General features: G+C 35.4%; 3 protein-coding genes across 3 annotated transcripts; 1 reads left to right on the forward strand and 2 right to left on the reverse strand.

Moving 5' to 3' along the window:
* On the reverse strand, nt 84–2,574 carry LOC104710236 (galactoside 2-alpha-L-fucosyltransferase-like). Its single transcript, XM_010426804.1, has 2 exons — nt 2,227–2,574; nt 84–1,785 (listed from the first exon to the last, which is right to left on the reverse strand). Exons 1-2 carry the CDS (start codon nt 2,501–2,503, stop codon nt 377–379), a joined length of 1,686 nt encoding a protein of 561 aa, XP_010425106.1. The 5' UTR covers nt 2,504–2,574; the 3' UTR covers nt 84–376.
* On the forward strand, nt 3,067–4,342 carry LOC104710237. The gene has a single exon (XM_010426805.2). The coding sequence runs from the start codon at nt 3,263–3,265 to the stop codon at nt 3,707–3,709; it is 447 nt and encodes a 148-aa protein (XP_010425107.1). The 5' UTR covers nt 3,067–3,262; the 3' UTR covers nt 3,710–4,342.
* Nucleotides 4,917–9,105, reverse strand: LOC104710238 (phosphate transporter PHO1 homolog 5). The gene is made up of 12 exons (XM_010426806.2): nt 8,342–9,105; nt 7,601–7,988; nt 7,462–7,510; nt 7,297–7,368; nt 7,077–7,206; nt 6,876–6,996; nt 6,533–6,791; nt 6,344–6,448; nt 6,059–6,253; nt 5,689–5,976; nt 5,469–5,605; nt 4,917–5,350 (listed from the first exon to the last, which is right to left on the reverse strand). The coding sequence occupies exons 1-12, from the start codon at nt 8,988–8,990 to the stop codon at nt 5,251–5,253; spliced, it is 2,493 nt and encodes an 830-aa protein (XP_010425108.1). The 5' UTR covers nt 8,991–9,105; the 3' UTR covers nt 4,917–5,250.

Raw genomic sequence — 13,582 nt, forward strand, 5'->3', positions numbered from 1 at the left:
GCACAAAATTTGACTTTATAAAAGCTAATTTAAGAAGGGGGAGGGTGTTACACATAATAATACATGAATCCCAAAACCAGAAGTAATATCAAAACCCCTTTATTATAAAGTAGAGAAACAGAACAATAACGTAACAAGAGTAAAACTCAACTTAGTTCTCTTCCCTCGGCCTAATCCGATAGAAACCTCCAAAGCTCTCAATTGCTTGGATGAGTCTTACAACCTAGACTTCATCTCTATATATAATCAAACGTAAAGTAAAACCCTAAGAGAAAAGGAAATAAGAAAAATAGAAATAATCCTAAATAGCTAAATAGAAATATTCGTAACAACATCAAAAGATCAAAACAGGAGTAGAGCAAAAAACTCAAAAAAATCATACTAGCTTCAGTCCCCAGCTCATATCCTCACAATGTCTCACATGAGGAACTAGTTTTCCCGTGTCGATACCCGTTTTTGCTTTACAATCATAGAAAGGAGGCGCGTGGAAACAAGGCTCCATCGACATAGCCCGACCACACGCAGGATCAGGAGCTGTACGGTTCTCGGGTTTATAAAGTATCCAAGGCTTTAAACCACCAAGACCTTGAGCTACATATCCAAACGTAGACCAAGCACTTGTCACAAGATGATCTGTAAAACTCAAAAGGTACATTTCCGCAAGAGCTTTTCCATTATGCATCTTTTTTTCTGTCTGCTGATAACCTTCTTGGCTTGGCTGGTGAACACCGATGATTTCTCCAGTCGATGTAGGATATTCCCAATACATACTCTTTAGATTCTCAGAGTAGCCAGAGCTCAAAGATGTGACAAGTACAGCTTTGTGTTTAGGGGTTCTAACTTGGCGAGATCTTTCTACTAGTGTATCTACTTCAGGTAGAAGTTTCTCCTTTTGAGTACAAGATGAGATCTGATCCATCACATGCTGAAATGGACCTGCGCCTACGTCGAAAACTCTTACTTGAATCCCAATCTTCTCATCCGCATGAGCTAAGTAAGCTTCATAGTACCTAGTGACTAATCCCCATACTTGGTTTGTTGGATGAAAAAGATATCTACCTAAGTGATGAAACACAGTCGCTTTCTCCGGGAACAGCTTGTTTAGTTCATCATCAAACCCCGGTATGAGCCATAGAGATGGAACAAAGTAATTGTCTGTCTTGACGATCAACCAAGGGACTTTCCCAATTACGTTTTGGTCTCCTTCACAGAAGAACATCTTATCATGATCTCCATAATCATGTACAAGATGAAGATAAAGATAAGACAAAGTTTTCTCAGTATCAATCGCCTGATTCTTCACCATACCTCCATAACAGCGTGAGGATTTCTGATTCAATCCATCAAACTGATCAGTCATAGGGAAATCTAAAGGCAGTAACCACGACATACCAGGAAACGGCTCACAAAAGAGTTCATTCATGTCTTTGCCTCGGTCAACAAGCAAGACTCTATCCGTCAAAAGAGCATAGAGAAAAACGGAAGCTAGAGAAAGTATCCTGTTCCCTAACCCACTAAAAGAAACCCACACAACATATCTGCATTCACCATTGCCATCAATATGGTCTTGATCAAGTTTCTTAAGAGCTTCCTTGTAGGATTCAGTACCCGGACCACATCGCTTGTGAAGCATTTCATAGTTTCTAAGCTTAGAGACGAGATATGGAGAAGGTTTGTAAGGGGAAGGTTTACGGTAAAGTACTGATTGGTACCTACTGAGACAAGAACCTTCATCAAAACCAGTAGCTAGTAGTCCTCCGAGAAGCTTATCTGAATCATTTGAATCTACAAAAAAAAAACATAATCAAAACAGAATCTATAACAGGGAAAGAAGCAAACGAACATTCTAAGCTAAAGAACAAACAAAAGAGCACTTTTTTCCACCTCAGACCAAAAACACAGTTTTGTCACCACTCAAAGACTCAATTTTGTTATGGCAGTTTTAATGAAAACTCCAACTAGCTTATGAATTTAGATCAGAGTAATCTCCATAAAACATAACCTGGTTTTGTCACCACTCACTGCATATTCTAAACTATGAATCACAGTAATCTTAAAACGCAAAACCAAACAATCTTGCTCATATCAGTTTAAGAGAATCATCTAAAAAAATTGAAATCGACGAAGAGCTATGGCCTATGGACACATAAAGGCAAATGCTTCAGTTTAAACACGAGATCTAAAACTAATAAAGCTCAAAACTTTGACTTGGATGAGCACACATACCGATTTTAGTAACATTGGAGAAGCCACCGCCGTCGAGAACTCTTGCTTCGGCGAAACCCATTACCCGATTTGAATCAGATGGGTGGTGGTTGAAGATCATTGAGAATGCTACTAGTACAGAGCAAAGTATCAAGCAAGTAGTGAAGGTTCTCGTTAGGTTCATCGTACCGGAGCTGAGATACTTCATCGGAATTAGTTCGGAGAAGTTGACGGACTTTGAACCGCCGGTGGTGGTTCTGATCGGAGACGATCTTCTCCTATACGGATTCTGATCCATTGATTTACTCTTGAGGGAGTCATAGACAGTCAGTCACCGACTTCATTACTTTAATTCAGAACTTGTCTCCACGACATTGTTTAGTTGGAAATATGTTATATTTCAATTGAACGTCTTTAATTCTAACATTATTATATTTTACACCAAAAACTTTGTAATGTCTAATTTTGACCCTAAATGTGACATGTTAAAATTCGAAAAAAAACTAAACTATTCTTCTTGACTGTTATGAACCCATTAGATGAATGCCCATTATAGACCCATCGTAGGCTCCATGTTCTAGACTTACTTGTTTCTCAAGTTCTACTTATTCTCCAAGTCTTGTATTCCTATATATATTCTATATTTTCTATGGAATAATATACAACAATTCTTCCAATCTCTCTTTAGTTTATAACATTGACCAAAAAATAAGAAATAAACTAAGATTTAACACTTTTTATAGCAGTCAATATTTGTATATCACATTAATTCATAGTTAAATTAAATCTAAATTTTTAACAAATTACCAAATTAACTATAAGTATAGAGGAAAATCTTAAAATACCATAAAAGAAATTTTTTTATCCAAGAATAGCACCACTTGTTTTTGGATATCTTCCTAAGTTTTTAAGATTTATTTCCTAAAATTTAAGAAAAATTTTCATAAATTTATTACTAACCTCATTCAGGGTTTGTTGTAGAGAGGGTTTTAAAGCTATTCAACTTGTGTTCTTGACTCACAAACCAAACTTCATCTTTCAAAATCAGACCACAACTATGTCTTCTATGAATCCGAATGCTGAGAGTTCCGAGACCAAAGCAAAAAGCGGTACCGATCTTTCTGCTCATCAAGGAGGAGATTCATCTGTTGATTTGCAAGATCCGAACAAATCTAAAACCGTAAGTTCTGATGATAATAATTTGAATGAAACTAACAAGGAGAATGAGGAAGATTGTGATGAGTGTTGGTTTAGTCGGTCATTGAAAAAAGGTGGGTGCAAGGATGCATTCGAAGAAGTTGTTCAATGTCGGGAAGTGGGCACGAATTGTCAAGATGCTAGATTGAAGCTGAATACATGTATGTATGCTAACGTCGATTACTATGGACAGTATCTGGCAATGCAGAAAGAGATGTTAACTCAGTCCTTAAAGGAGTTGGAGCAAGGGGAGGAGGCTGCGGCTGCTGCGAAGAAAAAGGAAGAAGAAGAGACTAAAGACAAGTGAGGGGATTATCAGAATCTTTTCGATCCCAACTTTATGATTATTACTTTTGTTGCTTGTGGGAGGAATATGGTTTTTAACTTATGTCATTGCTTTGTTGATGCCCATGAATATTTCTCAATGAAACTAATTTTTGTGTCTTGTGTTAATTTGGTCAATTGTTCTGAACAAAATTATGTGTTTCCATTAATTAATAATTCTTTTTCACAAAATATTTTTGCATAGTTGGAGATTAATCACTTAGTTGTCGTTTCCTCTATACATTAATAACTTTTTATATTAAGATAACCCAAAATGTGATATACCGAGTACACTGCTTAATGGTACCCTATAAGTGTTCCTTCCATTCACCTGCCTCCAGCAAATCAGTGACCCTAATTACTATGGTTAATCTAGCAAATATCCGTTCTCCTGAGTGTAACAGCTCCTTGAACTCATTAAACCAGCTTTAGTCTAATCCAATCCTCCTCTCGATGTGGATGAATCGGTCTTACCATAATAATCTAAGCCTATAAACCGAAAAAAAAAAAAAAACTAGTTGTCTTTGTCGTCATCCTCGTCGTAGTTAAATGGTAAGGGAACCGTCTTGAATGCTCGATACTTCCCTACATTGTTCAAATGCTCGTTCTCTAACCTGTTATTTTTTTTCATTAACAACCCACCAAGAAAGTTATATTATATGTTGTGTTGACGGTATAAATAGCGTGGATTCATGATGGAAGAAAAATTGTAGAAACCTATGTATTCCTCACCTANGGTTTAGTCGGTCATTGAAAAAAGGTGGGTGCAAGGATGCATTCGAAGAAGTTGTTCAATGTCGGGAAGTGGGCACGAATTGTCAAGATGCTAGATTGAAGCTGAATACATGTATGTATGCTAACGTCGATTACTATGGACAGTATCTGGCAATGCAGAAAGAGATGTTAACTCAGTCCTTAAAGGAGTTGGAGCAAGGGGAGGAGGCTGCGGCTGCTGCGAAGAAAAAGGAAGAAGAAGAGACTAAAGACAAGTGAGGGGATTATCAGAATCTTTTCGATCCCAACTTTATGATTATTACTTTTGTTGCTTGTGGGAGGAATATGGTTTTTAACTTATGTCATTGCTTTGTTGATGCCCATGAATATTTCTCAATGAAACTAATTTTTGTGTCTTGTGTTAATTTGGTCAATTGTTCTGAACAAAATTATGTGTTTCCATTAATTAATAATTCTTTTTCACAAAATATTTTTGCATAGTTGGAGATTAATCACTTAGTTGTCGTTTCCTCTATACATTAATAACTTTTTATATTAAGATAACCCAAAATGTGATATACCGAGTACACTGCTTAATGGTACCCTATAAGTGTTCCTTCCATTCACCTGCCTCCAGCAAATCAGTGACCCTAATTACTATGGTTAATCTAGCAAATATCCGTTCTCCTGAGTGTAACAGCTCCTTGAACTCATTAAACCAGCTTTAGTCTAATCCAATCCTCCTCTCGATGTGGATGAATCGGTCTTACCATAATAATCTAAGCCTATAAACCGAAAAAAAAAAAAAAACTAGTTGTCTTTGTCGTCATCCTCGTCGTAGTTAAATGGTAAGGGAACCGTCTTGAATGCTCGATACTTCCCTACATTGTTCAAATGCTCGTTCTCTAACCTGTTATTTTTTTTCATTAACAACCCACCAAGAAAGTTATATTATATGTTGTGTTGACGGTATAAATAGCGTGGATTCATGATGGAAGAAAAATTGTAGAAACCTATGTATTCCTCACCTAAAGAAATTCCATATCCCACGGCGGATAATCTCTAGACTGGCAACAACAGCAACCATCGTTTGTCTGTGCATGAAGGAGAAATTGAAATCCAGAACGGTCTGCAGCCACGCGAATCTGAGCAAGATGTTCAAGATCTGCAAACAAAATTGAAGTGTTGTTATATTCAGAGTTTCTCTAGTATTCAAACTGATGAGGTTTTTCTGTAGTTTGTGCTCACCATTGCGATAAAGTATACTTTCTTCTGAGGGACAAGGAGTTTATCCCGGAGCCACGGATTTTTTGATGTTCGATTCAGAAGACCCCAGTCATAGACTAAGTCCCAGTAAGTACAGAAAATGGCAGCAATAGCTGAGAAGATCCCAGCTAATATTCTCCAAACAAATTCATGATCCTCGTCAACGACACTGTAAGTTGTCCTTAAGCAGACGGCCACTATAGTCAAGAAGTACTTGAGGCCATTGTATCCTTGTTCTGGGTTTTTTTCTTCAAACAGTCGCCTCAAGCACTGCAAACATATAGGGTTTTTAGGAAATTATGAATGAAGAGAGTTTTGACCCGTTGGATTTCGAATGAACAAACTTTTTTACCTGAAGGAGACGAGCACTGTATGGGATGACAGCAACAATGAATAAGAAAGCATTGTAGGCACCTGAATCTGCGCAAGTGTTTAATCTATGTTTGTAGTCTCCCCAACCGTAGTGACATATGTAAAATTGGATGCTTCGAAGAGCTTGCACCTGACTTGTTAACTGATCGCCCACCAAGAAATCAGGTAAGGTTACCTGCAGGGGACGTCAAAGTTAACATATGTTGTTATACATTAATCAATATTTCTTTTTCATGATCAATGAAAATGTTAGTTTCTGTTCTACCTTGTAAAGAGGAGCAGCAAGGCAGTGGAAGAGGCATGTGAGGAAGAAGAAGCGACTAGAGCGGTAGAAGATGTTGAATGGTAAGACTAGAACTACAAACATAACCTAGTTCACAAAATTATTCCGTTATTAGCGTAACTATAGCTACGTTTCGCATTTAAAAAGTAGGTTCTGGATTTATAGACTTACAATGAGCAGGAAAAGAGGAAGAAGTTCGGTTAAAGCTTGGTAATCTTTGGTTTCAGGGTCAACCTCCATGTCAAGGTTGGCAAGAATACAAAGAAGCGCAAGCACTCCAATGCTTAATCCCACAAAGAGAACTTGTCTATAACCAAGTTCAGTTCCGTGCTTGAACCCAAATATGAAAGAGTAATTCACTCGATATCGCCTCCAATAGTATATATTACCAGCATACATAAGTATGTGCAGAACAATGAACCCGAACAAACTGAAAGAAGAATCGAAAAAATAAGCTCCACCTCGAATTTTCGATGTATATGTTCATGATAACAGAAGAAACATTAGAGTTTACCTGTAAAGAGGGAACATAGTGCTCATGTACTGTTTATGGCCTTCTTCCTGCAAAATGTTTCGGGTTCGTATGATGGCGAATAGAGCCACTACTAAAGAAAACAGGCATCCACCCAAGAAACCTGAAAAATTCCCCATTAGAAACTGACAAGCAAAATCTCATGTAGAAAGAAATCATAGAAAATGTGTAAATGTATCCCACCTGTGGAAAATGTAATTCGATGTCTTTCTCTTTTAGCTTTCGGTCTCAAGATATTCATTCCTTTTCTCCTGTTAGCATTCACGAAATGCTTTATAAACGTAGCTTCAACACGCTCCACGAGTCTCGTAACCTGTTGACAAAAATAGAAAGATCAATTTGAGTAAGATACATACGTTAGTATCAACCAACTGAATTCAAAAAGACCTTATGAAAGTTATACCTCATCAGAGCTACCAAGGTAAGAGTTATCAATCATTTTCATGTAAGACTTTGAAGCATGTCTTGAAGTTATCTGTTTTAGAGTAATTTCGTCGAACACCTTTCAGTCATACTTCAAAAAAAAAACAAATTCAAAATCTCAAAGTCTTAAAGCCAAATCTTATACCTTATCATACTTCTTCAATATCTTCGAAAACGCCAATTCATTCAAAAAGCTGCATCGAATTCGAATCTCAAAATCCATTAATCATAATACTCTAAAGATTTGATCATCCAATTCAACAACATATACGAGTATAACGTACCTGTAGCTTTTAAGTAGCCGAAGCTTCTGGTAAAACTCAACGAAGGCGCGTCTAAGCTTCGCTTCGACTCTCCTCAGATTCTCTCTGCTAAATTTAAGCTCCGTCAAATTCCCGACCTGGAGAACGCTTTTAATGGTGGAGCGTGGCGTTTCTTTCGTATGGTTCATCTTAACACGATCCAAAACCTCGATCGGAGCTGGCCTCGCAACTTTCAGCTTACTGATGTCATCGTCGGCGGCTACTACGACGGATGCGCCGTTATCTTCTTCTTTCTCTCCATCATCATCATCATTTTCATCATCTTCTTCGTCAGAGGATTTACCAGCTGTACTCGATCCTCCTTCCTGTATCGCCTCCATGTGAGCTTGATGATGAGCTCCAACCTTCACTGTAACCACAAACCAGAATATTAAAACAAAATTCAAATTTCAATTTCGTTACTCGGTATAATTACGGTTTATTCAAACCGGTTAGTGTTCAAAGAACGCCAAAACCAGAGAAAAAAGAAACAGATCAGTTACATTCAATACGGTTAACGGTTCGATAAAAACCGGAATTCATAATCAAACCGGAGAGTCGCTCCAATAAAAACTAGAGTAACGGTTTCGGTTTGACAAAACCGAGATTAATCAATCAGTCAATTTGTCAATTACGGTTCGATAAAACCGGAGAAACAAAACCAAAGAAAGAAACAGATCAATTTCAATTTTATAGCGAGTGAGTTAGGTTTATTATACTTACTGGTGGATCGAGCACCGGCGGGAGTAGAAGCAGCGACGGCAGCCGCAGAGTTAGCAACATCAGAAGCTAAACGAGTCATCTCCACCGTACGTTCCTCCCAAGGCCAACCATCAGGATGCTCAACTTTAACCCTAAACGCGATCAAAGCATCCATCTGCTTCTCAAGCATTACAGCTTCTTTCATCACTTCTTCAACCTTATCTTTATAAAATCTCTCGACTTTGTTGAACTCATCATCTAGTCGCCGGAAAAACACGGTCTCGTACTCTCCTCCTTCCTCCGTCGCCATCAAAAACGTCGTCTGGTAACCGTGACTCGCCGAGCGAACCATAATCGGCGCAGTCACCGGCTTAATCCCTTCCTCGAGATCGTCGTCGGAATCTGAGAAATGTCCGATCTGACCACCACTACCGCCGTGGTGGTGTTTCTTTTTCTCCGGTGCTGATGTAGAGATTAAACCGCTGAATGCTCGGTGAAGAGTCGTTTTCCGGTGAATTACGCTGTGATGATGATGACCAGCTCCGTGAGGATTGGTTTTGCGTTTGAATTTGATGATTTCTTTAAGCTGAGATTTGAGATAATCATAATCCATGTACGCTTCGTGCCATTCCGGCACCATCTGAGACGAGAACTCTTTCCCGAACTTCATTTGTCTGAGACAAAATCTTTGTCTGAAATCTAACCTTTGTTAAGTTAATGTTTTTTTAATGTGTGTGGGTGTGTCTGAAGAAGTAGAGTGAAGAAGAAGACAGAGGAAAAATTGATATTGGATGTGGAAAATATAGTGACCGGTCAGTCACATATATATAATAAGTAAAAAATAATGGGGTCAATTTCTTCTCTTGATAATTTCTTTTGGCTAAAAATAATATTTAAACAATGGGTAAGAAAAAACAAAAACAAAAAAAGGTTATTTTCAAGCTTAGTTGTTATTAGTTGAAAACACATTACGTTAAGTTAACCATTGTGTTCAGATGATTGGGCCACCAAAGCGCGTGAGGACGCCCCACCACGGCCTTAATAGATGGAAACGAATAAAACACGTACATCTAATAATGATATTAAAATATTGAGATTATTCTAAAATTAAAAAAAAAAAATCTGAATTATTCTAATTTAAAATATAGAGAAATTCGAGCGAGTATTTTTCTATTTACACAAAAAAAAAAAAAAAATCTGCAATTTAATTAGAAAGAATTAATTTGTATTTATTATACGAGAGAGAAAAGAGTTGGCCTTAGGTGCACTAAATTCGCGACAGAGTGTAAATTCGGGATGAGTTTGATCTTGAGGCGGTGGAGATGGCAATAAAATATGTGTATCGAATGAAGTTTTGGTATAGTGTGTCATACGGTACAAGTTTCCCGAGATCTTTAAATGCAGTGATTAAGTAGAGTTCAGGATTTTAGGGTCATAATTAGATTTTGTGATTTATATGTAGAAAGATATCAATAGTATTAGATATGTCATATTGATACTGATATTGATATTGAATGAATGTGTCCAAAACTTTATGAGAAGTCGTGTTACTTTCTCTAAACATTTTATAAAATTTCAAAAGAATGCGAAAGTTTCCAAACATAGTTAGTTCATACATATATGTAGCTGGACAACAGTTGTAATAGTATTTTATATAGATATAACTGAAAATATTTTTGTTTATGCTTGGAATAAATCATGAAACTTGTGAAAGTATCCAACAATTTTTGCAAGTTTCCATAAACATGTAAAAATTTCAAATTCTTGTCATAATTACCGATAACTTTTAACCAAAAATAAACACTAAGGAAAAAGAAAGATGTGTAAGAAAATGATAGTTCAACAAACTAAGGTGTTGGCTGGTTCTCCCATTACCTCCCGCAAACGCTGCGTTTGTGGATGGTAGCGATTGGTGCCAATCATACAAACTGCTTCCAATCGATTCCAACTGCTCCCAATCGTTCCCAACCACTGAATTCCAAAAGCTGCTTTCTGCAAGGGTTTGCGGTTGCAGGCGTTTGTGGTTAGAAATTTTTTTTAAAAACAAAAAAAAAGTCAAAAATACTAATTTATATATATATATATATATATATATATATATATATATATATTTTCAACCTAACCATTGTACCCATAAAGGATGAGAGAAATTGAATTACAAATACGATTGAGGAGATTAGAATATAAACAATTACAAGAAATAAGATTCCAATTAACAAAAAACCAAAAAATATGATGTAAAACTATTGGCACATCACACATACATTCCAAAAAAAATCTAATAAAATATAACATTTCATCAGTAGCTTAAGAAAATAAGATCATTTGTGAAAATATTAAAATAAATTACCAATGACTCTTCTTTACTCTTTCATAATTAATTTACCTTAGCCTTGTAATTCAATGTGAGAAACTTATTGAGTGTGTGAGACTTAGCAGAGAAGATCTATAATCTAAAGTATAAGTTTTGTCATTTATCACATTACTTGATTAAATTTTGGGTGAAAAACCAAATGCATAAAGTAATAAGTGTTTCAATATGAATTTTTTTTTGAATAATTATTTTAGTATTTTAAAAGATTTTTAATTATAAATCAAATTTAATAAAGTTTTTGGTGTTTTTAAACATTTATATAATTATATATTATATTTATTATATTTTAACCGCTAATGCAACCGTTGGTCAACCAGTCGTTAAATTCCTGCAAACGCACTCATTATAAAATGCTAAATCAGTCATTCAAAACGCTTAATAACACTTAAAACCGTAATTACCCACTTCTGCAATCTCTCGCAACCGCAACCGCAAACACTTGCGTTTAAACCAGTCAGTCCCTAAAATATTACTAAATCGTCTGCATTTGGTCCGGTCATTTCTACACCAATTTTAAATCGTTAACTGTATAGCTTACTTATTTTGTCTTTCCAGTACCATACTACTATAGTATAGTACCATCTAAATCTAAATCATTAGATGATATTTAAAATAATAATAAACGTACAGAAGCCACTTGACTTTTCTCAAGTTAAGATTTAAGAAACTAATCGTATATGATCCTATGATTAGTTTAGTTTAATGTCTGTATATTTATATTATTATTATTATTTTTTAATGTGTTGGTCAAATATACTATATGGACAACGATAGTCTCGAAGGTTTCAAACTTGGATCTAAACGGAAAGTTATCTTAATTTCTTAATATAGTAATTACTCTGGTCTTAGCCTTTACATATTCTCTTATTTGGTATCGAAGTTGCAAACGTGAGTCAAACTATATGGACTTAAAAGTCATCAGTGAATAATAATACATGATTCTCTTTTCGTTTACCATAGGAAAGAATATGGTTTAAGTATTCCACAAAGAATCAAAGATTACGATCTGACAAAAACGATCCACTTCGTTAAATTCAAAAGATCTTTACTTAGCCACTGAATAGTGAATAGAATGTATGAGTCAACGTATGAAAAGTCCAGTCTCCAAACAAATATTTAAAAAACCGAAATTTAACTGAAACTAATGAGATAGAAACACTGCTTAATTGTTGATCAAACGATCAATAACATAATTATAATATAAGTCGAGTAATAAAATTAGATACATCCTCATAGTTTCTGTATACTTAATGGCCAACCAGTCATTGCGCGTCTTCCTCCACCTTTTTTTGTTTTCTTCTTCTTTGTTGTTTTCCTATATCTTTTTGCATGTGTACGTTGGACTCACTCATGCATTTTGTTTATTGAATTGACTTCTCTTTTTCTTTTAGTCCGTTCTCTTTACATTTTGTATGCACTCTTTATCTCACCACTAGTAAGGCCTCTTTTCTGTGTTGGTGGACTTAGACGTGTTTTGTTTTCATCGTTAGCTTGCTTTTGCCTTGCATTCCCAAAGCGTTTTTGGTGGTAGGCTTCAATATGTTGATGGGAGATAACAATTTTGGCTGCATCTAGAAAAAATTGTCGGGGATGGATTGAAAGACTCTCGTGACTCGTGACTCGTGTCGAGCTCTAGCCTCTATGACTCAGGTGCGGGTTTTAGTGACCGATATCAACTGCTCTTACGAAAATTTCTGAAATCGGTTGACGTAACTATCTCTTGTATTAGTTCTTGATTTGCGGTGTGCATGACGCAGTTTTTCCTCAAGCATTAAATTGTCCGGTAAATCCCAAAAATCTTACCGAATCAAATTATTTAGAAATGGATAATCTGTTAATATAACCCAAAACGATAACTGTACTGAAAACTAAGAAAAAAATGGCACTATTGAGTATTTCAGTGTCTTTGTACAGATGATATAATTTAGAATTTACTAAGAAAAAACGGAGTTTTCGGATCATATTGGTTAGTTGCATCATAAATGCTAAATCAAATATCACATATTATTGGTTATATGCTAAATCAAAACTCTTCCAATGATTTACTATTTGTCATGAGTCACTTGTTGACAAGTCTAGTTCCAACTTCCAAGCGATTTTTAGTTTAAATTCAATGCGACCATATCCATCAACTTTGATTCGGAACATGTGACATGAAACCTTATGCTGTATTTATTTTATTCGTTTTGATAATTATGTCCTGGGTCTATATATATAGTATATACAAATCATAAGATAAAATTAGTATGTGACCGGAAAGAAACGTCTAGTTTTTTAATACTATTTTGTTAATTTATTACTTATTTGCGGAATTTGTTTGTGTATAGATGGATACAAAGCCAAGTTTTGTTTTATTAAAAAATAAATAAATACAAAGGCAAGTGAACACAGTTCAATTTTTTGATGTTAGTATAAATTTATATACCAAGTTTAAAAGTAATTTAAATCGAATATGTTTTTTCGTAAATTGATACATATGTCAACCTTCATTGTATAAATAGGATCTAAATTCTAACAGTAACTATTTACCATATTAATCTATTACCACATTCTTTGTCCAATACTATAATTTAATTACACTTTTTTTGACGCAAGGATTAAAAAAGTGGAATCTATCTATAACTTTCATCACGTTAAAGATATTTTTCGTACCTTTGTTACTTGTTAGGAAGTTTGCGGGTGTGAATCTCAACTTTACACGTCTCCTTTTCTCATCTTTTCAAGTGATCATAATTCATCATAAAGAAGAAGAAAAGTTATTCAGTACACGACACGACGATAAAAGAAAAAGTACAGTGTATAGTGTTGGTGTACATTGTCCAAAAGAAGGAGAAAGATATATAAATCATAAATATTAACACGAGTAGTACAAATGTATAATGGTCGAA

Source organism: Camelina sativa, chromosome 9, assembly GCF_000633955.1.
Source record: "Camelina sativa cultivar DH55 chromosome 9, Cs, whole genome shotgun sequence".
NCBI classification, from domain to species: Eukaryota; Viridiplantae; Streptophyta; class Magnoliopsida; order Brassicales; family Brassicaceae; genus Camelina; species Camelina sativa.